The sequence below is a fragment of the Corapipo altera genome, unplaced genomic scaffold, assembly GCF_003945725.1.
Source record: "Corapipo altera isolate COAL_440 unplaced genomic scaffold, ASM394572v1 1, whole genome shotgun sequence".
NCBI classification, from domain to species: Eukaryota; Metazoa; Chordata; class Aves; order Passeriformes; family Pipridae; genus Corapipo; species Corapipo altera.
In genome coordinates this window covers 28802447-28829727 of record NW_020884873.1, presented here as the reverse complement: position 1 = coordinate 28829727, position 27281 = coordinate 28802447, and the positions used below count along the sequence as shown (strand labels likewise).

At 37.5% G+C, this 27281-nt stretch overlaps 1 protein-coding gene across 11 annotated transcripts in view; it reads left to right on the top strand.

Moving 5' to 3' along the window:
• The window catches only part of NAV3 (neuron navigator 3), a 399897-nt gene extending 374008 nt beyond the window's left edge, over window positions 1-25889 (top strand). For 10 of the 11 annotated variants that reach the window (XM_027655698.1, XM_027655672.1, XM_027655690.1 and 7 more), the window contains 13 exons: window positions 654-826; window positions 4498-4651; window positions 7573-7747; window positions 11474-11568; window positions 12223-12318; window positions 12557-12725; window positions 13461-13696; window positions 15683-15837; window positions 16732-16803; window positions 17236-17432; window positions 18057-18175; window positions 20835-21038; window positions 23225-25889. In XM_027655698.1, coding sequence (XP_027511499.1) covers window positions 654-826; window positions 4498-4651; window positions 7573-7747; window positions 11474-11568; window positions 12223-12318; window positions 12557-12725; window positions 13461-13696; window positions 15683-15837; window positions 16732-16803; window positions 17236-17432; window positions 18057-18175; window positions 20835-21038; window positions 23225-23344 — 1965 coding nt within the window. In that variant the 3' untranslated portion in view covers window positions 23345-25889. The remainder of the gene's footprint in view (window positions 1-653; window positions 827-4497; window positions 4652-7572; window positions 7748-11473; window positions 11569-12222; window positions 12319-12556; window positions 12726-13460; window positions 13697-15682; window positions 15838-16731; window positions 16804-17235; window positions 17433-18056; window positions 18176-20834; window positions 21039-23224) is intronic. The other variant, XM_027655647.1, reaches the window with a different exon arrangement.
• The last annotated feature ends 1392 nt before the right edge of the window (window positions 25890-27281 follow it).

Here is a 27281-nt window from a genome sequence, read left to right as displayed (position 1 = left end):
GTCCCTTTTCAATACTGGATAAGAGCTTCTAGAGGGAAAAGGCAATGCTTGTATTTTCAGAGATCTTACCACTCTAAAGGAAACTGCAACAAATAGTATATACCTTTCAGCTAACATTCTTCTCAGTAGTACAACAGAGCAAACCTCATGTCCCAGCTTAAATCCTCTCGCTTGCAATCCAAACCATAGCATCTGCATAGCTTGGCCATTCAGAGTTTTAATGGTGAAAGTAAATTGGTAAACCCAGTAAATTGGACTTGTCTTTTGATTTCCACATTTAGTAACAGCAGGTTCTACCTGTACCTATATGCAAAGTGATTATTTAAAGCCATCCCTTGAAGGGAATGCCATGAGAATGGGATTCCACCAGGGTTTAATGGCTTTAAATGAGCACCCCTACCCCACAGTCATACCACTCGATCCTGCACTTTTTCCATAGCATTACTTTTGCACTCTGCTGGATTAATAAAGTCAAAACAAAGCACTGTATCATGTTTCTAGAGATACTGTGTTGCATATGTTAATACCTTGCTTCTGCAAACTGACCTCAGGTAGTGGCTAGGATGGCATCTGCAAACTAACTTTTCAAAAGATGAGCTGCACACAAAGTGCTGTGACGAGGAAAATTACCTTGCTCTGTGTTTGTTTTCCAGCTAAGAAGCTCTTTCAAACAGGCCTTTGGAAAGAAAAAGTCCACCAAACCTCCTTCCTCGCATTCGGACATAGAAGAGCTGACAGACTCCTCTCTTCCTTCCTCACCTAAATTGCCCCACAACTCAGGAGAGTGTGGGGCAACGTCAATGAAACCATCCCAGTCAGCATCTGCGTAAGTGTCTCTCTAGATAAACCCTTCTTCCCAAAGGGCATGGCTGTGAAACAGACCCCCTCCAGTGTAGCCATTTGCAGTCCAAAAACCATTGCCAGCAGCTGTGAACTTTTAATCTTGAGGTCCATCCATTTGCCAGATTTCTTGTGAGCTTCACACCATTTACACACTACTCCTCCTGTAGTTCTTTACCAGGTTATTTTCTCCTCCTTTTACAGACTCTACCTCAAATCACTTTGCTGTACAAACTTCTTTCCAGATGCATTTCTGAAAGTTTTTGTTGTGCTCTCCTGGGACCAACTTTTTCACATCCACTTAGTAAAGGCCTTAGTAAAGTTTCCTTTTTAAATGATATACAAAAAATATCTTCTTTTTTTTCCAGGTAGCTATGAATTTTTACACTATACCCATCCCTCCTGTTATTACTTTATCTACTTTGTAGCTAATAATGTATATAATTTTTAATCTATTTCCTCTCTTTTGGCAGCTTGGATTTTTTGCGGGATTAAACTTTTATATTTTATTCAAATTACCACCCTTAATGTTTCAGGTCTGGAAACAAGTCATCAATCAATAGCTGTCTCATTTCTTCGTTATTTTTTGAATATCTGATATATTTTTCTTAGAGTTTGCAGCTCTCATCTGTATTCTTCTGCTATTTTTTTTCATTCTGTTAAGATCATAACTATTTCTAATTTGGGGAAATTAACCTCTTTTCAAAAAAATGCATACTACTGATGCCAGCCTTACTTTCCTTGTCCTAATTGAGAATAATGAGGTCGCAATTACTCTTCCTTAAGGCATTCAGGGAATTCTAGTCCTGTGGCTGATTACTGAGCTTTATAACAGAATTACTCTGTGTCGGGTTATGTGCCTTCATGATTAAGTTTTTATAGACTTGAATGATTTTTATATACTAAATTTAGGAGTTTGACAGCAAATATTGCCACAAAATAAACCTCTTCAGAACAAACATTTTCCTTTTCTTAGATTGTGTGCAGGCTAGAAAGAAAGATCTCATCTAGATCTCTGTAGTTTTGTTCAATTATTTTATAGGAAACTCATATTTTTATGGTTTCAGGTATATGTGTATTTTGGGAAGAGGATTTCTACGTGTTTGGGACCCTAATGTTTGACTTATTATCAATTTAAAAGTCACCCTAATAGTGAAAAGTAAAAGCATTACTAGAAAATGGCTGAACTTAAACAAAACACTTTTATTCTGTGAAGTTAATTACTCATGATTCACAGATCTAATCTCACAACCTTATCCTGTCTCCTTTCCACTAACCCTGCTTTTTCTCTCTGTCTCTTTGACTTTCTCTCTAGATGTGCTAGTGTTCCCAGAATTTATCAAGGGCAAACCCACACATCTATTCTTTCAACCCAAGCTCTTTCCATGCCTGTTTGGTCTCTGAGCCTTAAATTCCTAAATTTTGTCCGGTTCACAGCCTTCTAGTTCTTCCTCCGCAATATTTTTAAACAGTGATCTGTCTGGTTATATTATCACATTTTTTTATTATTGTGACCTTCCTACACAGGATAACAGAGACATTGCATAAAATTTATTTATTTAGATTAATTTCTTTGTCTGTTATACTGATAATGTAACTTGATTTGGAAGACTTGGTTTTTCATTGCATAATTTAAATTCCTGTCTCCTTTAAGACTTTTCATAATTGTCTGCAGCCTCTGTTCAAAGATCATGACTTACTTATTGCTTCAACATAAAGCAACCTATTGATTTAAAAATTCTGAGTGTGTAACAAGAAGGATAAAGTAAAAGTCTTTCTAACTACTTTGAACCTTTGGAGTCTGATCAGACTTCTGAGCTTCTTTCTGTGACTGCTCAGGAATGCTAACTTTTTTGGTTTCCTTCCTTCTGATGAGGTCTCATCTTTTTGTGTAATTTTAGTATTATAGAAGCTAAGTGTTGGAAAGCTCTGGGAACTGCAAAAGAAAATGCAGTTCATACTTTCTGCTTCCATTCTGCTTACCTTAAGAATTGAAACAGCTTTTTCCTGCTTATTCCAGAACCGTAGCCCTTCTCTCTGCTTCATTTTTGTATTCTTTAAAGCAGGCTTGCCAAGATCTTTTTGCCCATACCTTTCCAAGATATACCAAAAAAAAAAAACCAAAAGAAAATAGCCAAAAAAAGAGATGACTTCCCAGTTGTCCAAGTTGTTGTATGAGATAAGATATACATGGAAATAAAATTTCATTTCTTATTTGGTTAGCATAGGTAAGTAATGGCACATCAAAGCAAGAACTGTATAATAATATTCATTACAAAAATCCTATTATATGTCTTTTTTCATTTTTACTCCCATTTAAAATATTTGTGCATATTGTGAATTATATTCATGATTTTTCTTCTTGTATTTGACTTTTTTTTTTTTGCCATGAACTTCTTCATCTTTCCTTTGCGTACAATTTTTTTATATATTTTCTTGACCTGAGTCTCATGTTCTAAACCATTACCTTTACTTTCCTAGTCTGGGCATCTCTAGTCCTTATGCATCCTAGTCCTTACTCATCCCTAGTCTGGGCATCAAAGAAAAAGCAAAATGGTCGTGTGGTCTACAAGCATAGATTCCAGTAAAACTGAGCGTGGGGCATGGAGTTGTATACCCAATTGCTGACCTGAAGGGTGCTTCATCATCTTTCCCAAAATGCATTTGCATGCATTCTGGCAATTAAATGTTGACTTCTTTTCCTTGTTTTGTATATTAGCAGTAATAATTACAATAATAATACTTATTTTTATAAAATATTTTTCATATTGAAATTGTTGACTGTTTATAGTGACAGTAGTAAAGAACAAATAACATTTATTGAGTTGACTGGAAATACTGCTTAGTGTAACAATGTAGCCAAAATTCAGTGTTTTATTTTCTGCTGATGGTTCTGCTGATGATACAAAGAGGCAAAACAGTCTGTCATGAGATGTGGACAGTTGTGGGTCCCTGGAATGGTCATGTTTCAATCTATTCTCACACTATAATTGGTCCTTTTCTAAAATTAATGCTCATGAAAAATAACCATGTGGTAATTACTTTTAATCCAGCCATTAAGGAAAAAAAAACCCAAACCAACCTACATTATTTCATATATCATACATTACAAAATGGCAGACTATAGGCAAAACATCAGCCATCACAAATCGAAACCATTACAGATAAAAATCTTCTAGACGATGAAATCAAGGACTCTCCCTTTGTGTACTGTTCTAAACAGAGAAAACTACTGATGCCTAACAAATGTACCAGTAGTACAATGTAGTCAGCATACTTCAGTTCTGAATGTCGTTATATAAAAGAATTATAAAATTTGCACCAAAGAAATGATGGAAATATAAAATCAAATTAAAACAAACCAATGGATGATGCACAGTCAAATATAGATACTTGAAAGTAGTTAAGAATTTGTTTTTCGCCACGGTAAACTAAACTACAGAGCTAAAAAGCAAGGTGATCATTTCATCTTGACAGGGCTTTTTCCTTTTTTAATTTGCAGTTTGAGCCTTTTCATATTTCTTTGATAAGTTTCTTTCTTCGCTCAGAAGTTTCACCAGCAGCAAGAATTTTTCTGTACTTTGATATTCAGTAATGATGATGCTTTGGGGGGAGAACCTTCCTTTAATCTCCCACCTGTTTCCTGCTCCTCTTTAGGATCTGTGAGTGCACAGAGGCAGAGGCTGAAATAATTCTTCAGCTAAAAAGTGAGCTGAGGGAGAAGGAGCTAAAATTAACGGATATTCGTCTTGAAGCCCTCAGCTCTGCACACCATCTGGATCAGATTCGGGAAGCTATGAACCGCATGCAGGTCAGTGCAGTAGCTTAAGTGATGACAGAGGTGCACACCAAAGGTACACCAGGTGTACTTCCTTTCCTACTACTTTGTTCCAGGTGCCAAAAAACTGTTGATACAAAGTAAATTGCTAGATTGACAGTACATCTGAAGGATGGGTATGATAAATGTTCATCTTATAATAAAGATATTCTTAGCATTTATACAGCTAAAATGTGTTTAAGAGATATGGAAGAAGACATAATCCCTGCCCAAAGGATATTTATTATCTAAACCCTATGACTGTGGTAAGCAATATGACAGACAAGCAGATCAAAAGTGATTTCTACAGAGCTTTAAATCCCTGAGCCATGGAAGGGCAGGAGTCTATGTTCATACTCTCTTATCATTTCTGATTCCTAACCGAGCTGTGGCTTCCTAAAGCAGAGAATGTAAAATTGAACTAATTACTGTATCCAGCATCATAAAATTTTACTACATTATTTTGTGACACTGCTCCAAATCTTTTCTGAACACATTTTACATCAGAAGACTTTCTCTTTTGTGAAGCTGAAAGGGTGCAAAAAGAATGGAAGTGTTCTTCAGTGGAGCATAGTTTCATGGGATTTGACTCTGTCGCTTATATACAAATGTCTGGTATCATGGTGGGTCCCCAAAAGTATCTACAATATCTACACAGTATGACATAGGTCCTTCAGTAGAACTGGGCCCTTGTGGAATGACAGGTGAGATACCTACGTCATCCCTAAAGGCACTGTAAATCTGCATTTGGGGAACAGAATCAAGACCATGGGTCGGGGATTCAGTTGAGACAAGGACAGATACATTTAGAAGTCTAGGTATGAGCTAGATGAAAAACTCCAGTTGCAGTCAATTGAGTTTTAGTCCTGTAGTAGTGGGGCCTAAAGACCCATCCTAAAATCATCCTGAGATAGTTGCAGAGGGTGAAACTGAATTGTTTGAGCATAGGCACTTGTTGCTGTTTGAACCAGCCTCAAGTATTTGCATCTCCACAGGACATATTCTACCCATGGAAGACCATGTCATGTCACTGGAAGCCCACATTTACACAGCTGAATCCAGCTCAGTGGCTTGTCAGCTGAATTGCTCTGTGCTGGGTGCTTAGGTCAGATGTACCTTTAGGCACTTTTGTATAGATGTCCACAGCAGCTGATTTCATAACTACAGAATTGGTGTGCTTGATGTCTTTTCTAGACCTCTTATTTTGTACCATGCCTATGGCAGTCTCAGCCACACCTTTAAACATCTGTGGTACCTGCTGTCCTCTCAGGTGCTCACAGCACTAGGTGCCGATATTACTGTGGGATATTTGGCTGAACTTCAATTTCGGGGGAAGAATTATCAAGAACTGCTCCATAGATATGGTTTCAATTGTCCAGACATAAGTAAAACACTTGATCTTGAGCCACTAAGAAGTTCCAAGGAACTCTAAGAAATAGAATACAGTTAATTGCAATGATAGAGAAAAGGATGTGAAGGTTTATCATATGATTACAGTCTTATACTAGGATATGAGTGCCTAAAACAGGTGAACTCCCCAGAGGGAGGAGTCTGCTATAGTAACAGGCCTCCAAAGTCTAAACTTCATCAAATCTGGGCAGAGGCAACTAGCTGAGATGCTGTTGCTGGTAGTCACCGCTTTGTCTCGAGTTTTCCCAAAAGGACAGGCAGCCACCTTGCAGTTGCCAAACTCTTGATATTTTTGAGAATTGACAAATATTGGTAAGGGGCAAAAGTAGGACTGGTGAGAATGATATCTGAGTACTTATATATTAAAAGCACCATAAAAACTAAAAGCTCATATGAGTGAAAGACTGCTAAGAGCTATGTAATTAATCAGTGTGAACTGCAGAATAGCTGGAGATTGTGTGACTCATTTCACCACAGCTCCTGATTTGAACCCCAGGCTAAACTGGTGCACTCATCTATTACCTTCTGTCACTGTTTTATTGTCTTGTCCCTTCCCTTTCACTGTCTCCTCACCTTTGTGTATGTCACCCAGTCTTTTCGTAGCTGCTGCAGGGGTTTTTTTTGTGATGCTATCCCTTATGTTTTTACTTGTATAATGTAGCTGTGCAGCCTCCACACAAAAAAAAAAAAAAAAGGACTTTTAACAGGGTGTTAGTGAATATAGAATTAAATTTGATTGCAAAACCATCTCCAAGAATAAGCAGTTGCTTTGTTCTGTGCTTCGTGAAGTGACTGAAAACTAGATTTAGCTGGTACCAGGCAGTTCTCAGGCTGTTTTCATTTTATTATTGTACATTCAATAATCACTTTGCACCACAGAGGATTTAGCTAGAAAAAATCCCAGTTGTTCTGATTCATCTGTCACTGTATGTTTTCATCAGAGTTTGCTCTCCGTTATGTGAACAATCCCATGTTTGAATGATCAGAAAGTCTTATCTGATAGCAAGAAGAGTTATGAAATTGTTAGCTGTCAAATTCTAGCTGCCCATTTTTAATTTAATTTTTCTGTGAAGTTACAGCTTAAATTTTACATTCAGTGGCAGTAATAATTTTCTGTGACTTTAGAAACATTGACATATCCAGTAATGTTCTTAGCTGACTATTACCTAAGGTGTTTGACAATAGAAAGTAGCTTAAAAAAGTGGGGATAGCTGGGAAAATTCTCACCACACTCAAATTGTGGTAAAGTGTACAATAAACGTAGAAGCTTGAAACTTATGTTGCTTAGTAACTATCTTGAGGCAAAAGCTGAAACAAGGTTATCAGGGAGGTTCCCTTCATTTAAGAAGTGAAAGCGTTATACCTCTGATACATAATGCTACATACTGCTGTGAACCTGGTAAACCTGTTAGCTACTTCAGGGGAACATCACCAGAATACTACTCTCAGTGCTTTTCTGAAAGAATAACCTGCTGTGCTTTTATCTTGATTTCTTTTGTATATAGAATGAAATTGAGATATTGAAAGCTGAAAATGATCGTTTAAAAGCAGAGACTGGAAATACTGGAAAGCCTGCCCGGCCATCATCAGAGTCATCAAGCAGCACATCATCTTCTTCATCACGGCAGTCACTAGGACTTTCTTTGAACAATTTAAACATCACAGAATCTGTTACATCAGGTACATACTTTGAGCGCATGCATGCCTCAGCAATTAGTAAGAATTTATTGTTTTCACCCTCTAAATGAGCCATATATGAGAAGAATGCATGAAAATTAAAATACCTCATATCACTCAGGTTGACATCAGATATACATTCAGTAATGGAGATGAAGAAGAATGCTGGTGGTCATGTCTTAACAATGTAGCTTTTAGAAGCCTCTGAATATTAGTAACAGACTTCATTATGTTTGCTTAGTTCCCAGATATTATACTCTGTACCTACCTAGTTTACAACACTCTTTAGTCATCTAGTTTACAATTTATTTGAAAAGGAATATCTGTTGAAGTATGCTTGACAACTGTATAAGTATATTCTCTTGCCCCTATGGGATAAATATTAGTAGAGTATGTGAAAGTTTCTTCTTTTGACTTACAGATCTTTGATCATTCAGTTAGCTCCCTTCATATTTGCAGCTGAGGCGGCAGGTTGTCTCAGTTACCTTCATCCTTTACATTTTTTTAATTTGGTATAACTACTTAGCCTATATAGGATCAAATCCCCATTTATCACAGGAGCCAAACCCCGCCTGCCTTATTAGGCACTCTCCTTGACTTCAATGGATGAGAGAAAGCAAGCAGAACTTTGATCCACATCTTGAACATTAACATTTGATTATTTTCCATGCCATGGAGTTTATGATAATAAGACTTCTACACTTGTTTTGATGATGTAGCCAAGAAACAGAAGTACTGTCTCTAACATTAGAACCAGGGGCAAAGCAGGAGCAAAGCAGTTCTCATTAGCATAGATGCCACAGAAAGTATAATGCAGTCTCTGAAAGCAATAAAAATGTGGCTAATAATTGTAGAAAGAGTCTAGGCAAGAGTACAGCTGGGGACGTGCCAAACTGACTGACTATAATTTGGATTGGCAGTTAGTCATATTATCTTGCCAGTCATTGATTACACAGATATTTGAGCTTTTTTTTCTGGTTAATATCATATTTTTAATGAAAATTGGTATGTTTTTTATTTACATTCCAGCTTTTTGCAAGGTTTAACTTTCAGCATGAAGGAGCCTTAACTGGACCTCAACATACAATGAAGTATTGCAAAAAACAGGGAGAAAAAATTTAACTGTGGGTCCTGGTCACAGATCCACACACATTAAAAAATTAAAAACCAGAATCAATCCAGAACAGAATTTTTTTCAATATGTTGATTGTAGAATGTCTTTCACCAGTAGCTACCATTAGCACTTTGCCACTTGGCACTAACTCTATCTAGATACAGGAAGAAACATGTAGGAAGAAGAGTAGGAGGAGTTTGGAAAAGAGGAGGAGGAACCGGATGAGAATATGATGGATAAAGAGGAACAGGGAAAGAATAAGGGAAGGTGAAAGACAAGATAAAGACTGAAGATGAAAATCAGAGAGAAGTGTTTAGAAAAAGAATAGAAAAAATAAAAACTGGAAGAAAAAGAGGAAAGGGAAGAGGAAAAGGGGAAAAGGAACAAGAGAAGAAACAGGAAGAAGAACAGGATGACTGGGAGAAGTGATTGGACTCAATGATCTTAAGGGTCTTTTCCAACCTAAATGATTCCATTTTTCCATAAGCTTTCCGTAATTTTCTGTTATGGTTCTAACTGTTTTCCTAGCATGCAAAGTAATTACTTTTGGTTACAAGAAATTAGAGAGATAAGGATGCCTAATGAGAAGTGGAGGATTTCATTTGATTATGAATCTGAATTTTTGATCATTGTGATTATCATTTTGTTGCTATGCCAGAGAACTTGGAAAGGTGACAGCTTTCTACCAAGTTTTGTGGGATATCTGTGGCAACTGGAGTACTGCTGAACAAAATTCCATCAGATATGGAGAGGCTAATCATGCTGAGGACTAAGCTGAGACAATTGGGGGCTTTGGCTCTTCATATTAAAAAAATTGCACTTCCTGGGAGACCAGTGTCTCCAAATGTCCATGGTCATCTGCAAATGACCAAAGCTATTCATATTCACTTCCTAAGGGTATGATGATATCCTCCAGATAGGTTGAGCACCAAGGGGCTCAGTGGTTACAGACACCCATATTTCAGTAAATCGCTGGAGTAAGAGCAGCAAACAAGGACTGGTACACGACAGGTCCAGAGTGCTAATGCTCAGACAATAAGTGAACTACAGTTACCATAGTGTGCCTAAGGAGGCTTACCAGGGGCTAATTAAAACAGCTGGTACAATTAGAGCCCCTTGGACATTTTCTCAGCCCCTGTGTCAGTGAGAGTTCTTAAAAAGTGGATTTTTTTTCTCTAGCCACAGAGTGATTCCTCATTCCTAAAGACTTAGAGAAGAATGTATTTAAAGGCTACATTAGGGTTATTTAGAGATTGAAAATTTCATAGGGGGATCAGTTATACCGTAAATTGCCCTCAGACAATTATCAAAACTCTTAAGTTTTGTGAAATATGCCAAAACACAAGACAATTGAAGTGAAACATTCAGTGTTGATGGCATAGAAAAACTGTCTGCCTGGAAAAAAGCAAGCATTAATTTTTTAAGCTCACAAAAAAAAAGACCTCTTCATTTGACCAACTTAAAAAAAAAAACAAAACCTGCAGAATCTGGGTGTAAGTTACCAAACTTTTTACATGAAAAGTTATTTTTAATATATTCATTGAAATCATCTCCATAAGTCTTCCTTGGTTTTCCTTTGAACAAGCAGCTGAATCTTACTGGCATCTCATTTAATTTGGATGAAATCTGACCCTGTGCAGACTATGTCATGAAGTCGATGATTTTCTTCAATCACCACAATAAGAATGAACAGGATTTAGGGTAGTGGATTACTGTGCTGACCTTTGAAGAAAATGCAAATCCATAATCTCTCCTAATTTGATAGTTAGCTTAAATGTCTGACAGTAAAATCCCTGAGAGAACTTCTAGAGGAAGACAGCAGTTTTATCACTTGCAATAAAGCTGCAGGCTCAGATTTTAGTAAAAAATACATAAAAATACATACTTCTGCTTTCTCATTTTAGGAGTTAGTGAAGAGGTAGTAAGAGTGGTGCAGAGCAGATCAAAATCACTCTTTACCTCTAAGAAAGATTAAGCCTTTCCTTAGCAGAATGGCTAAATACAGAGTCCCATATTCTGGAGGCATCCAGAGTGGTTTTCTAATGGATACTGTTTGTAAGCCTGTATTGTGGAGGTAAAAAAGAATCTATCCATACCATATGTATTGAAGGTAAAGGAATCATCTGGAAAGAGAAATTAAATGCTATTTTATTTAATAGCAAACATATCAATGCAAGGATTTCTTGTTTTCTCTCCTTATAACATTTTAAAGGGCACAATGAGTGCCCAAAGATATAACCTTAATTTAGTTTTTAAACATTACTTTGTGAACGTGTGGTAAATTTGAAAAAGTTCCAAGAAGGAAAGCAAAGACAAGACTATAATGTAAGTTTTTATTTATTTACAGATTCCCTATTCATTTCTACATTATTAGAATTCCTAATATTCCTTCAAAAAATGACAACTTGTAATGGTTTTCTCATCTTCAACAGATATGGTGAATTAGGAATAAGTACAGACTAAGATGATTGCAAGATGCTGTCATGGCAGTCTTTCTTTTTAACCAAGTCATGGAAGCCTATCTTTTTAACCAAAAAATCCTTTGGACAAATATGATGATGTGAACATAACTGATGTCATTTTTCAGACTGATCACTTCCCTTCTTTTAATGTAGATATTTTGTTGGATGATGTCACTGATGGAGCGCTCCACAAAGGTCACAGTGTGAAAATTTTAGTCACTATAAACAAGGGCTATAGTCGAGCCAAGGTAAGTGCATTACCCAAAGGTCTAGATGCAAAATTATAGCTCTAGCAAATGCTGGAATATAGGAGCTCAACTTTTTTCAGTATTTTAAGCCCAGGAACTGAAGGGAACTATCCTAAAGGTAACATCTCTCTTCTCCGTCATCCATGCTCAGTACAGTTAGGCATTCCCCATAGACTAATGTCCTATGGCCTCTTTCTGCCTTTTTGGTAGCTTAGACAATACCAATTATCAGTTTAATTAGTAGTGCGATGTTCTGGGACTTACAATTCCCCATTTAAAAGTCATTATAAATTAGATCTATGCCTTGGACTCCTTTGTGTGCAACTATGATTATGCTGCTGAGGTTATCAATTTTGAATTGCATTGTCATGTTTTCATGTTCTGTGTTACAAAATATTATAGATGTGCAACATTTATTTATATTCATCTCTTTAAAAACACAGATATAATCAAACAGCAGAATAAGATATTGTATTTCCTTCTTTATGAAGATGTACTGAAGTAATACCATGTATACCTATTCCTGGAGCAGAGATTATTAGCAACATCACATTCTAAATAATACTTTTTTTTTTTTTGTTAGGAAAGCTAAGAATCTTCATAGAAAACTAATTAGCCCAATTTTTAGTCCAATTTCCAAAAATCTCTTTGCAGGATCAAAAACCACATGCATACCTGATAGGATCAATTGGAGTCAGTGGAAAAACAAAATGGGATGTCTTAGATGGTGTAATCAGACGTCTCTTTAAGGTAAGACACTGAAAAATTAACTTAAGTATTATTACAATTTTCTTTTTAACTTTAGAAAATTTTTGTATTCTTTGAGTTGTCTTGTCAAGTCTTTGGTTTGGTTTCTTATGCGTAACTAACACCACTATTAAGCTTCATTTTTAATGTTGCTGTTCTTTTTCTATGTCTGTAGGGAGTTTCCCAAACTGCTTTCATTCAAAAAAACATTTTTATGTCTTATATTTTCGTATAATTTCAGGAATATATTTTCCGAGTGGACCCGACTACTAGCCTGGGCTTAAGCTCTGACTGCATTGCTAGCTATTGTATAGGGGATGTAGTTAGAGCCCATAGCCTAGAAGTGCCTGAACTACTGCCTTGTGGATATCTGGTTGGAGATAATAACATCATCACTGTGAACCTGAAAGGTAAAACCTCAAGAATATTTTTGCAGATGCTGTAGAATTCTTCACTGCAATTCCCCATCCTTTCACAATTATTTTTCTTAAACCTGACCTTTCTGTATTTTGTCTCCAGTTCCACATAAACTCTCTGTAAGACATTGTATAATACCTAACGCAGTGTGGCCTTTTGAGGGAAATCTAAGAATATCTCTGTCCTTCCCTACCTCCTTGCCAAATCACAAAAAAGTACAGATTTCTAAATAGTGGCAAAAAAACTAACACCAAAACAGAGATTGTGATGAGAAATACTTATGCTTTATCCCTTTCCACAGGAAAAATTCCATACATTTCAAAAGCTCTAGGGATTTGCTATTGGAGGGGAGGGGGAGGCCTTCAGAGAACTTTACATACACTGATGTGACAACTGGTAACCCCTGTGGCTGTCACTTTAACCTTTTCTTTGTCATGGCTACCTGTAGTGTCTGAAGCATATATCTTTGCCTCACTGAGCCTTCGCTTTACATTTACTTTGATTTCATCTCTTCCACTCATCTTGTCTCACTACTACTGTTTAATTTTCTGGTGCTGTGGAAGGATGTCAGTATTTCCACAGTAAGTGGAGGTCCTTGATAGGGATTTGATTTAGGCAGAAGTATCTTACCTTGATTTCAGCATAGCACTGATGCCATCAGGTGCCAGGCCAAATACCTAGCATAGCAAGGATGAAGAGAGACCATTTTTCTTGTCTTTTGTTCCCAGGAGTGGAAGAAAACAGTTTGGACAGTTTTGTGTTTGACACATTAATTCCTAAGCCAATTACCCAACGGTACTTTAATTTACTGATGGAGCATCGCCGAATTATTCTGTCGGGACCCAGTGGCACAGGAAAGACCTATTTAGCTAACAGGCTGGCTGAATATATTATAACCAAATCTGGCAGGAAAAAAACTGAGGATGCAATTGCAACTTTTAACGTAGATCACAAGTCAAGCAAGGTAAGTTACAGTCAAAAAGATAATCTATTGCCCAATTTGTAGTGACAATGCAGAGCAGATTCTATTAATTGGAGTACCCTTTTGCTGCTCAGTTAGCATTTTTCCTTCAAGAATTCAGTTTCCAGTCCTACTGGTATACAGGGACCAGATCTTTCTGTTCTAAACAAACCTTTGAAGCACTGTGAAGGAAGTCTCAATTTTCCCTCTCTCAAGGAAACCCACTTTAAGGGGAGATGCAGAGTCAAATTCCTATTAATTTAATATAAATTAAATTTTTGGAGTGTCTGTAATTCCTTTGTCAGAAGGTTCACTATATAGTAATACTAGTGTAACATGCTTTTTCATGAAGATAACATCAGCTTTTGTTAGCAAAGATTTCAAAATGGGGATTTTGAATTATTGTGTTGGGTTCAGCTTCTTAATCAGCACTGGATAGGTACAACTGTTGTGGTTTCTATCAGGAAGCTGGCCATACTGAAATTGCCTTACACATTTGTCACATTCACAGTGATTTACATAGCTTAGAATATCAGGCTTCCAGCATAACTACTGTGCTAGCCACAGATAATACTATTCACTTGCTGTCCTGAATTGGGTATACTCCTGACATGGTACCAAGGGAAAAGAAAATGAAAGGGTTTGACAAGAGCTTTTTGATTTGTACAGAACATAATGAATGCTAACATAATATAAGAAGGAAGAATATACAGATCCCAAAGGGGCAAGAGGACCATTCCAGTAAAAATAATCACTTTTCACTGTCTTTATGCAAAGGATTTGTGATGCCATTTACTTTGGCAGGGGAAGTGTTTATGTTTTATTGTTATACTATACACATCTATAAAGAAAATTGTCCCACAAAAGAGCAAGCTTTTGGATTTTTGGTAAACAGCTTGGTCTACGTCTTTTGGAGTTTGGCTGTTGTTTTTTGGTTTGCTTTGGTTCCCCTCCCCATTTTCCTTTGTTTCTATCCAGATTTATATAGAACTTTTGATTTTCTAGTAAAAAAAAGAAAAAAGCAACATTGTCAAATACCAAGTGTGTTTGTATAATACAAATGGTGCCATTCCATGGAAGAAACCCATAATGTTCCCCTAGAGACACCTGATCATAAAAAGGCAAAGGAAAATCTTTCTGGAAATAAAAAAAGATTGCATGTTCCCATAAAAGAGGAAAAGATCCTGCTATCCCTGATTCAGAAAGTAAAATGACAATAGGAACTTTGTTAATAATACTGAGCATTTCCAACCCTGACAAAATTAGATACCTCTTGAGATACAGCTGTAAAATTCGACTGGCCCAGATCTTCAAGGGCAAGAAAGTGTTGACAAAAATATTAAATATTTTGACTATAAAGCCCTCTCTTTTCCTCCAGTACTAAACAGCAACCAGATAGCTGACAGGAAAAAAGAATTTATGCAACAAATCTTATATTGGGGTGGGATATAGCATTCCCAAAAGGGCAGGCAGATTTTCAGTGGGAGTGGTGAAAGGAGGTATCTGAAAGAGCAGTTTAATACACCTAGATTGTGTGATAGTTTGGTGGGTTTTTTTCGATATATAAATGTGGCATTCATAAGAATGAAGGTCTAAAAATTAATGTATCTCAACCCATTGCAAATGGCCTATTTATTGCAACCTATTTTCCTCTGGAGATATTTTACCAGCAAATTTCTAAGGAATGTATCCACCAACTCAGAATGCTTCAGTCATTTACCTTATGTTTAGTACCTTTTTTTTTTACCTAGCTTGTGGTTTCAATGTTGCCCTGTCTAAGCAGCGTCTTCCTGCATGTGCAGATCTAGCTGAATAATCCACAGAAGGAAAATTCTTTAGCAGTCATTTTATCTTTTTAAAATTTTTTTTCCACTAAAATGACATCTGTGGTATAATTGGATTAATGTTTTCTGGGTGTTTTGTTTTGTTTTGTTTCTGTGTTTGTTTGGTTGTTGTTGTGGTGGTGGGTTTTTGTTAATTCTGCTGAAGGATCTGCGACAATACCTAGCAAACCTAGCTGAGCAATGCAGTGCTGACAACAATGGTGCTGACCTCCCTGTCGTCATAATTCTTGATAACCTCCACCACATCAGTTCACTAAGTGACATCTTCAATGGTTTCCTCAACTGTAAATATAATAAATGGTAGGTAGTAGCTCTTCTCTCTCCTTTCACACACATTTTGCAACTAAAACAGTAAAAGCTCTTTGTTATTTTACAAAGTAAAATGTCCCATTGGAAACTTAGGGCTCCCGTAGGGTGTCTGCAAGGCCCTTATGTGCTTCAATAATTTTAACCCTCTTCAGCAAGTACTTAGTTGTCTGCTTCACTTCATTTGCATGACTCCTGTGCTTCTCAGTGAGTTGTAAATGTAACACAAAATTTAAGTAAGTACTTAAGCATTTGACTTATCCTTTGCACCCTGTCAGATTACACAAGCTCGTTAGTACCATGAGGACATCTTATGGTAGAATAAGAATTACACTTTGTAATAGTCGAATCTGGGATAAATCATGACATGCAGAAGCAGCTGTATATCTAGCAGACTTGCCCTTCCCACAGTTTATAGCGGTGCAGAAGTATGGAGTTCACTGACTCCTTTATTCTCAAACAAGACTAAAAATTCTGTTTTCTGGAACTTGTACTAGCTACAACATTGGTTATTTCTGCTTTAAAAGTGCCATCGTAGGGACTTCCCTTCATAAAATCAGGGCGTGCAACGTCTTACTCATGAGATTCGTTGGCTTCTGAAATTAAAACACTAAGGTCTACTGCAAAATTATGAATTACATTAAGACGTTTGCTTATTTATTTCTTTGTTATGGATGAATACTAGGAAACTAAAAATGCGCAGAGAGGGAAATCATACAGGAATAAACATTTTTAAAAGGACACCTCAAAAATATTTTAAATCTAAGTCTACAATACATCCCGAGACTCTCTTGAAATTGGCCTAGTGCAGATAAGAAGAGTGAATATTCTCCAAATATTTGAATGAATTCTCCCTCAAAAAAAGTCCTACTGCTTTTCTCTTTTCAGTCCCTATATTATTGGAACCATGAACCAGGGAGTTTCTTCTTCGCCAAATCTGGAGCTGCATCACAATTTCAGGTATGTTCACCCTGTATGTACTGTGGCCGTGTTTGCACAGCTCCCTGCTTCTAAGCCCTTCTTTGATAAATATTGATCTTGTGTCTCACCACAGCAAAGTATTTTAGTTTCAATGTCTCCCCTCTGTTGATGGGTTTCTGAATGGTGTTGGGAAATGGTGAAAGAAATAAGATACTGTCTGGCACCTCAAGCAAGCTGCTGAAGATGATTGCATTCCTGCATTTCATTTGTCTTCAGCAGTGTCTTGAATTCCTGCTGGAACCTGAAATGGCTCTGTTGAAGTAGTAAGCAATAATGAGGTTTATTGGAGCAGTTTTATACTTGCTGACTAATGAGACTCAGAAGCTTATGACATTACTTTCATGTATATGTTTAAGAGGAAATAATGTATTTGCTGTTTATCGCTGTTTGACATTTATCTCTTCTACCCAGGTGGGTGCTGTGTGCTAATCACACAGAGCCTGTTAAAGGTTTCTTAGGCAGATATCTGAGAAGGAAACTGATTGAAACTGAAATAGAAAAGAACATGCGCAATAATGAGCTCATGAAAATCATTGACTGGATCCCCAAAACATGGCATCATCTCAACAGCTTCCTAGAAACGCACAGCTCTTCAGATGTAACCATTGGTGAGTCCATTGGTAGAATTGTTGGAAATAAGGATGCAGGCTGAACATTTTAGGGATTTGTGAAGGATATATTGTTCTTTTAAAAGTTGTCATCTGTCAATGGGAAGTACAACATAGGTGTGGAGAATTCATCTAGTTGTCAGCAAAACTGACATAAGAAAGAAAATTTAATGAGAGAGTTTGTATTTCCTGGTATTTCTTCCTTCATTGCTAAAGACTTTCAAGTAAACCATTACAATTTTAAAAGATTTTTTTAATAAAATTACCTCAATAGCAACTTTCTTAAGCTTAATTTTTTCTTCTGCTTTCACACTGCAGTATAATTACAGCAATAAAAACCCTTGGACCTGGTGCCTTTTAATGGAATAACTATGTTAACAAAGAAGTCAACCTTTTATATAGCTTTCCATAAAACTTGTAAGTGTTCATTGGGTCCTAAAATTAGATAAAGGGATACTAGTTCATTTTTAATAACAGCAGACTGATAACTTCTTTACTGTAGTCCTGTATTAGTATTCTCTTTGCTTGAGTTTGCTCCAATACTATTATTTTAATTCTGCAAAGGTTGTCTTTAATGTGTGTTCCACAGTTCCACCTTTTTTAATACACAATTTGACTTCTCAGGTCCCCGTCTCTTCCTCCCTTGCCCTATGGATGTTGATGGCTCCAGAGTGTGGTTCACAGACCTCTGGAACTATTCCCTGGTGCCATATCTTCTGGAAGCTGTGAGAGAAGGTCTTCAGGTATGTCATTTGTTTCCTAGAAAATTTCTGAAATTCTTCTCATAGGCTTTCTCCAAGCTACTTTAAACCGTTGCATCCTGGTATGAATGCTGTTGTATTTGCAAGGAGAAAATCTTTGGAGGGATAATCAGCTCAAATTCCTTTTAACTTGCTCTTACTCTGATGTATGATTGCTTTCTCTGCTCCAGCACCAATATCTTCTATTTTATGAAGTGGGTTTCTCCTCTGTGACTGGAAGAAGGTGGGCTTTTTTCCATTGCCTAAAGAGTTCACGGCAATGCTAATACAGATCAGATTGTCTCCCTGAGTCAGGGCAGTCTCAGCCTGCTCCTGCATGGAAAGGTTAATAAGTCCTACACTGCTGCAAGAAAATAGCTTTGGTCTATATATTCCTCTCCCAACTACATACACACGTAGGTACACAGGCTTGTGGAGAAAAGCTTGTGAACAGGGATATTTTCATGGAACCATAGAAAGGCTTGGGTTGCAAGGGGCCTTAAAGATTACCTAGTTCCAGCCCCCCTGGCATGGGCATTAAATCAGGTTGCTCAGAGCATCATCCTTAAACATTTCCAGGGATGGGACATCCACAACTTCTCTGGGCAACCTGTTCCAGTGCCTTACCGCCCTCTGAGTAAAGAATTTCTTCCTAACATATAATCTAAATCTCTCCTCACTTAGGAAAACTGTTTCCCCTTGTCTTATCACCATCTACCCACATAAAAAAAACATTGCTCTACCTCTTCTTTATAAACCCCTTCAAGTGCTGGAAGATTGCAGTGAGGTATCCCCTGAGAGAATAACTCTCTGGGTTATCCCGGAGGATAGATTAGGATTTCAGACAATTCCATATATTTGGAGCAAACCTAAATCTTGACATTAATCCTTTCTTTTGTCTTTCTATCTTTTTTCCCAATCTTTATTTGGCTTTCTCCCTTTTCCTTTTTTTTGTTTATGCACTGCAATTCTGTGTCCTCTAGAAAGATGCTTTGTGGAAAGGCACTTTTTCCCACACTTGACACTGAAAGAAATTACTGTACAGTGCAGAGGGGATTGTTATGGACTAATCAAAAACTGTGTAAGCAGCTGCAGTTTTTTTATCACCTTTTATTGACACAGTGACATCGTGATGTGATGGAGGTTTAGAATCTTGCCTGTTGAATACCTCATGCTTTCCTAAAACTGCTTATCTCTCTGGGAATTACAGAATATTTATGTCTTGTGCAGAAAACCACCAAATATTTGATAGAACAGCAACAGTAAGATTAACAGCACTTGTTTAGACCAGCTATAAAAATGCACTGATATTCTTCATGCTCATATTTTCCCAAGTGTACCGGGTAACTGCTTAAATGAAAACTTCAATTCTGGAGCAGATGATGGCAGCATATAGAAGAAAATATGTTTGTTTAAAGTGTACGAGTTTTTAGCTGCTTTGGATAGCTTTCATAGAATAACATTATTAATAATAAATAGAAATATTTTATGTTATATAATTAGGTGTTCCTGGAACTAGGGATGAGTAGAAACTGCCTTTCTAGCTTGGCACTTTCCAAACTCACTTGTCAGGCACAGAATTTGCAAGCCTTGCTACAGATTCCAAAAAAGATTTCTTTTCTGTTAATCTCAGATGAAGGGAAGTGCTGTCTACAGCCTGGAGTTAGCCTACTACCTCCATAAGAAACACTTCCTCTTGGCTTAGTTAGGCAGATCCCTGTTGTAGCAGCCTAGCCTCAGTGTAGGGCAGAAGGACTCTGAGTATCTCTGTGCATAATATGGGGAATTTGGCTGCCTAACCTGAAGCTCTGTCAGCAAAGGCCTGGGAGCAGGTGTTGCAGTGATAAGCACATCTGCCTCTAGCACTAAAATCCTTCCATGTTTTACTCCCCTCAGGAGTGCAGCCTATCTAAATCCTTCATGAGTGTATGCCCTGCCAATATGCTGTTCCATGGATTGCATGAGACTGAGGCGGGAGAAATTACAGAAAGCTCAATCAATGGCTCCGTATCCCAATGTGTCATTGTCACAGCTAAAGGAAATCTTTAAAGCAGCAACGAAGGGGTTCTCGGTTAACTTGTTACTTGTGAATAGCAATGTAGAGATGTCTGCGTTTTAGTGAGGAGGCTACCAAACCTCCTAAAATTACAATATCCTCATTCTTACTTCCTCTGTCATCCTTCCAGATTTGTAAGCATTTTGGTTTTTCATAGTAGGGAAAAATCTATCCCATGTGAAGTTCTTCTGCATCCCATTTTGCTAGGAGAAGCGAGCAATCTGTACTGACACTTCCTATTTCACTTTAAACAAAATCCAATTAATGTGAATGCTTTAGATAGGTCTGAGTTAATTTCACTGACGTACCATAAGCAAATTACCTGAAGGTCTCATTTCACATTGTATCAAGAATTTCTGGCTCTCACTGTTGTCTACAAGTATCAGTAGTTATGAAGTGCTTTTCAACTTGCAGCCACTCTGTGTTGAAGGAGCATCAGTGCAGATGAAGTTTTCTGAATGTCTTATATATATGAGTGCTGAGCACATTTGGAAGCAAAGCCCTTTCTAAGATGGTTTAGGTGTTTTTGATGATTTTTTTTCCTGCTGTTGCAACTGGTACTGAAAACTCTCTAGAATACTTACCTGTTTTATATCCATAATATAGATGTACGGGAAGAGGGCACCCTGGGAGGATCCCTCCAAGTGGGTAGCTGATACCTATCCGTGGAGCTCTGCATCTCAACAGCATGAGTGGCCATCGCTACTTCAGTTAAGACCTGAAGATGTTGGTTATGAAGGTTATGCATCAGCAAAGGAAGGAACAACCTCTAAGCATGTTCCACAGACTGATACAGAGGGAGATCCTTTGGTAAGATTCAAATTTTTGGGAAAAGACTTTTCAGGATGTACTTTACTGTCACGTGTGAAATTGTACACTGTACAGCAAAAATCTACTGTGCACCTGTTCAAAAATGGGCTTTTAAAATGAATCCTATTCTAATTTATTAAAATGTTGAAAATGAAAGTAAAATCTAACAGGAGGGCAGGTATCATAAGCATGTTAATATGTCCCTACATTGTTTGCACTTCCTATCTGCCCAGAAATGTCTTCACTATTACAATTAATTAATTAATAGATAATTATATTATTCATTATTATAATGTTTGAGCACCACTCTTCAGCAACTTATTAATCAGGTTTTATTCTAAAAACATTTTCCTGCATTGGACAGTCCTTTGTCTACATTCTACAAATGAAGGACCAAGATATTCACATTATCTAACTTGTCAATCATATAGAATTTAGAAATGGAAATTAGGCAGCCATCCTTCCATTCCTCAGAATGTTTCAAGATAACTGATGCCTGTCTTAATGTAAAAGGAATGCAAGTGTGGTGGCATTAGATGATAAGAGGTTGATTTCCCTCATTACCATGTATTGCTTTATTTAAATGCGATCCCAGACTTTTGGGTTTACCATTGCCTCCTCTGATAATGGACTATTAAAGTGCATATGTTGAACTGGATAGTGTTTTCTCTACGGATTGCCTTTATCACAATTCAAAATACCATTTTAAAGAACTGTATTTCTGGAATACAGGCAGTCCTTGGAAAAGATAATTTCTCAGAGGAAAATGCTTTTAACTCTTATCAGTGCTAAAAAAAATGGCTCCTCAGCTTTATTGTTTCATATTCAAAACCAGACCTTACATCCTGAGGACGTGTAGAAAGTCACCTAATTTCCACCCATCTCCCAGTCCATAAGCTTTCAGATGACAATTTGACCCTGTGATTTGGGCTGCCAGTGAGTGTATTGGATGGGCCTCCAACACAGCTAACTGTCTATTAAGGTGAAAATACTTGGGCAGCTTGAGTTCAGTGTCCCATCACCCCTGGTCCCTGCATGTTTTGGTCAGCATCTGTGTCTGACTAAATATCAGAAGCTTGAAAGTTGTGACTAGGGGGCTTGCTTCTGCCTCCAGTGGAGCTGATGGGGAGACAGACACTGCATTTATGGAAACAAGACGTGTCATGTGCAGGCTGTATTGAACACCCATCACATGTATCCTGTATTCACAAGCATGGATACCTATTAAACCTTCAACAAAAGCTACCAGATAGTATTAAACACTGTTGAATGCCTAAAGAAAACTTTACAGTGCAGGTTAAAACCATAGAGATGTAAGGATTTCTGAGCAAACTGGAAACAGAGGCTTAAAACACAAACAGATAAAAATACCTCTGTGGTTTTTCATTGCCTGCTTTCTGTAATGACAGCATATTTGTTTCTTGGAAAACACTAAAGCAATGTCAATGTTGCTTGCAGTCCTGAGCATGCTGGCAGAAGTGAGTCTTTTATAAATAAAATCCTGATCATTACACAAGAGTTAGCCATCAAGCATCCAAGTAGTTTTCTGGGGCTTAGTGTTGCAATTTGATGATTTTTCAGATTTCAGGTACCAGTAATCCCCAAATTTAGTGGGGGCTCTACTCTCCTGGGTAGAAGGATCTGTTGCTGCTCCGCTGCTGAGGTCAGTCCATTGACAACAGATGGGACACTTTTGTGAAGCAGTTGGCCTCAGTCTTCCCCTTTCTCACTCCCTCCCCATCTTTCTCTTGTAGAAGGGGTATGTTACTGTGATTGTGTTTTCAGTTGCTTTTCTAATGTAGTGTGCCTACACCATCCAAAAATTATCTGGAAGCTTGACAGTCTCCAAATATGGACCCAGATGTGCAGCTGAGATATGGCTTCCTTCCCCTGCCAGTGTTACAGCTGCAGCCAGTCTCACCCCTCAATTAAAGAGAGTTAGCAGGCAGTTCCATTGTATCCTTCTGGCTCTTTGGACCTCTAAACTTCTATTTAAAAAACAGAAGGCAATGAAAAGAGTGGCAGTAGGAGCTGCTAACACCTTGCCCTTTCTGAAATCCTTTTGTATGGTCCATCAGCTAGATGTCAGCACACCTCAAACAGCAAGGGATCTTAATTAAATTTTAACACAGTCACTGCAGTATTAAATGAGATGAGATTATGTAAATATTGCTTTCTTCTTTCAGATGAATATGCTAATGAGGCTTCAAGAGGCAGCCAACTATTCGAGCGCACAAAGTTGTGACAGTGATAGCACCAGCCACCATGATGACATTTTGGATTCATCCCTTGAATCAACTCTCTGAAAGGGACAAATCTTGGTGGAAGATTATGGTAAAATCTGTTTCCACGAGACCACTGCCAGTATTAAAGCAGCATGCCGAGGTCCCTGAGTGAGAATGGTGTGTTGTAGGTAGGCAGGAGACCTAACTCTGCAAAATCAGGAAGAAAAATTGAAGTGGAAAGCTTGAATTAGTTTAATTTCAAGGCATTTCAATACCTATGGAGCCAAGTGAGACTCCATTTGTCAACTGGAAAGTGCCCTAGACCAAGGGCATCTAAGCAGATTGCACACGTGTTAGCCAAACTGGAATTTTTTTTCCCTTTTCCTCTTTCTCTCTCTCTCTCTGTCTCTGTTTCTCTGTACAAGTTTGCAGTGAAACTTCTTTGGTTCTTTTTCTCTTAGTTTATTCTGAGGCACTGCATGAACAATGCAGTCTTCTAATTCTCTTCTAACCTCTGTTGTGCCACATGGTGCTGGTCACAGGACGGCAGTGGTGTTTGTATTATACACTACTGCCCATTCCAAAACGAGTCAAAGATAATAGTAACTCAGAAAGCACAAACAGTATTGTGCAATCACCAGAAAACATGACTGTGATATGCTGGATAAGTGCCAATTTAATTCTAACTGCCATGGTCATGGTGATGCGCTCCATCAAGTTTTTAGTACACAAGTCACAGATTTTATAAAGTTGTTTTTACCACAAGGGTCTTTTTTAACCACCTGCCCACTCCTTAACAACAGTTTTATACCAATTATTAACCAACACTGATAAAAGGCTTTTTAGGGCTTCATTTGTTTGAGCCTTTTCAGTGAAAGAAGGAACATTTCTTATGGTGCTGTCTCACTGCCTTAAACAGATTTCTAGAACAGTTTTACAGTTTGGTTTAATTCCTAAACCATCGGTAATTTACACTGTTTTTTTCTTCATTTACTAATGAGAAAACATCAGTAACATAGTAGCCTCATACCTGTATATCATGATTTTTTAAAGTAATGGATACGAGAAAGAACAGTTGCTATATAATATTTTTATCTTGTGAATAGATTGCTCTGCCTACCCTCAGAAATACACAAGGAACCCAAACCCACTTCTACTGCCACTTAAATGCTGACAAAATCAGCTCAAATCCGTTTAGTCCCATGGAATGGAATTTTTGGAGGATAGATGTTTTGAATACTTATCCAGCAGAGCTGGATACACTTGATGCAGCATGAGCACAAATATATGGGTTTTTTTTTTCCTTTTTCTAGTTTCAGCATGTTGTTTTGATTGCTATTGTTGTACCTGAAGAATTCAGCATAAAAGAACACTGAAGCAGTGATGTCCACTGTGGAAGAGGAAGAGTTTATACTGTAAAAGTGGGTTGGTTTTGCACAGTCTATTGGGTGGGTATTGTAAATATTGAAAAAAACAAACAAACAAAAAAAGAAGCCTTGCACAAATCAAATCAAAAACAAACAAAAAAATGTATTTTATTCTGTTGGTGTTAAGAGATGTTTCACTTGCTGAGATTTCCCGTATGTTGCAAACAAATACAAGAATGCAAACCTTAAAAGCTGTTATTACCTGGTGTGTTTGTCATGTACTTACAGTTATTATGACTATGCAGGAGCTATCAATGCTACAGTCAGCACTTTTCACTATCTATATGAAGCAAATGCATTTGGGGGGGGAAAGTCTGAAAATGTTATAAGTTCACATGTCACGGCAGGCTACGAACAGATTGCATTCAGACTGCTCAGAGTAATCAGAAATGCTCTTTTACCATAAGAGGCGTGAGGTTGAAATAGGTGCACATGAACAAGAAGGTACCTAAGGGCTTTGGCATTGTGTAGACATGTACTGTACACCTCCATGGATGTCACCTTCAGGATGTGTATCTGGTGCTATTAACTCCTTGTGGCTGCCCTGTGGTCACTTGCTGTAACTCGAAATCAATGCAGTTTCCAAATGGCACTCAGCTGCATCGCTGAATCTAGAGGTTCCTACACGGTGCTACTGCCCTAATAAAACTCTGAATTTATGCATGTAGGATTCAGTCAAACCAACATCATGCCCCCCAAATCTGGATCCATTTCTGATGCAAAATATTAGCTCATACACCTTGACTGACTCAAAGAACTCAAGCAAAGCTGCTCTTTCTTGTACCTGTGCTCTGAGTAAACCTGCAAATCTTTTCCTGCCATATTTAGCTCACAAACACACAATATTACATATACAAAACTTCCTGCAATACATCTCAGTGAGTCCACCTAGTTTACAACTCAGAAATTGTTTGTGAAGCATTTGTCTGTACACATTTTATATTTTGTACATTTTTGATGTAACATATCATGTAAATAGACAGAAACAGTGAAATAAATCATCTGAAAATTTTTGTAGTCTTTGTAAAACCCTAATAATAAGTATTTGGTGTCATCGGACTTAACTGGATGATGTATTTTCTATTGGTTTATTGTTCCTCTAGCTTGTAAACCAGCTTGCGTATATTTTTTTGCAGGTGTGCACACTGTATCTGTCTAAATTATTACTTTGCCATTAAAGTGGAATTATTTATTGAAAACACAGTCTGGTGTTTTTGCAATCAGGACCACTCAAGAGTTAGATGTTATTTCCAATATAAGAATAGATAAATAAAATTACAAACTGAAGGATGTGATTTTTCTGTATTCAGCAGAACTAATCTCTGTAGAAACAAAATTTAGTACTGTTTCTAGTTCCTGTGATTCAGCATGATTTTTGAATGGCTATTTCCTTGGTGGGAACAGGTTGTGCTGTTCAGAAACAACTTTACAGTCTCCCCATTCTCAGGATTATTTTCAAAAACAAGTCTGTTGATTTCAGTGGTGATAAATCTGTCCAGCGCTGGTCCAGTATTATGCCTTATTTTTAAACTCAAAAGACTTAGAGGTGCTTCCTCAGCAGGTATACATAAATATTATTTGATAGAAAACAAAGAAAGAAAGTAGAATTGTGTTAGTCACCTAATCACAGACTTTGAGGTTGAAAGAGATCATTGTGCCCCTGCAAATTGCAGCACCTCAGCTCTAAGTCTCAGCAGCAGGCCTGTAATTCCTCCTGAAAGTGCAATCTCTGTGAAAAGATCTTTAGACATATCAATACAGAGTAGAAGATGCAGCATCTCGCGGATAATATGGGTAATTATTCACTGGGTGGTTTGGGTTTTTTTAAGGGCTTTATTTGCAGTTAGATCAAGAGAAAAATATCCCATACTGTGCTTTGTTATACCTTTTCCTCTTATCACAAGCCAATCACAATCAAAACATCTTTTACAATTGTCGTTTGTCTTTTTGATAAAACAGGGAGCTTGCTCTTTCTTAGCTTTTCACGATAAGGCATGCCTTTCAGATCTCAGCATGTTTTTTGCAGGACTTTCTGACTACTTTGTGATTTATCAGGGTCCACTCTGAAGTGTGGGTATGAGAATTCCATGCAGCATTCCTGTGATGGTTTTACATTTGCTATAAACAGAGCTAATATCACCTTCCTACTCCCACTTCATATTTTCCCTGTTTAGGCTTCAGGGCTGACATTCACTTTCTAATTGCATCATCTCACTGCAAGCTTAATTATCTACCAAGACCCTGGTTTCTTTTCATGTTGTATCATTTTGAAATACTTAGCCCAATACTGTCTATATAAACTATGCCCTTTCTTCCTTAGATGTGTGAGTGCAAATTTATCTGTATTAAGACAGGGTATTCAAATAAGCCCACCCTACCAAAGGATTCATCTGTCTAATTTACAATTCCATCAGCTTCCATAATTTCCAAAAACTGCTAACTTTCATTTTCCCTTGCCTTTCAGTTTGTAGGTAAAGGTAATAAGTTTTGTTTTGTCCAGAGCAGACTCCTGTTGAATCCTGGTAGGACCCTCCATGAAGATTTTTGATTTACAGCTACATTGTTTACAGCTACTCATGCCATGGGTATAT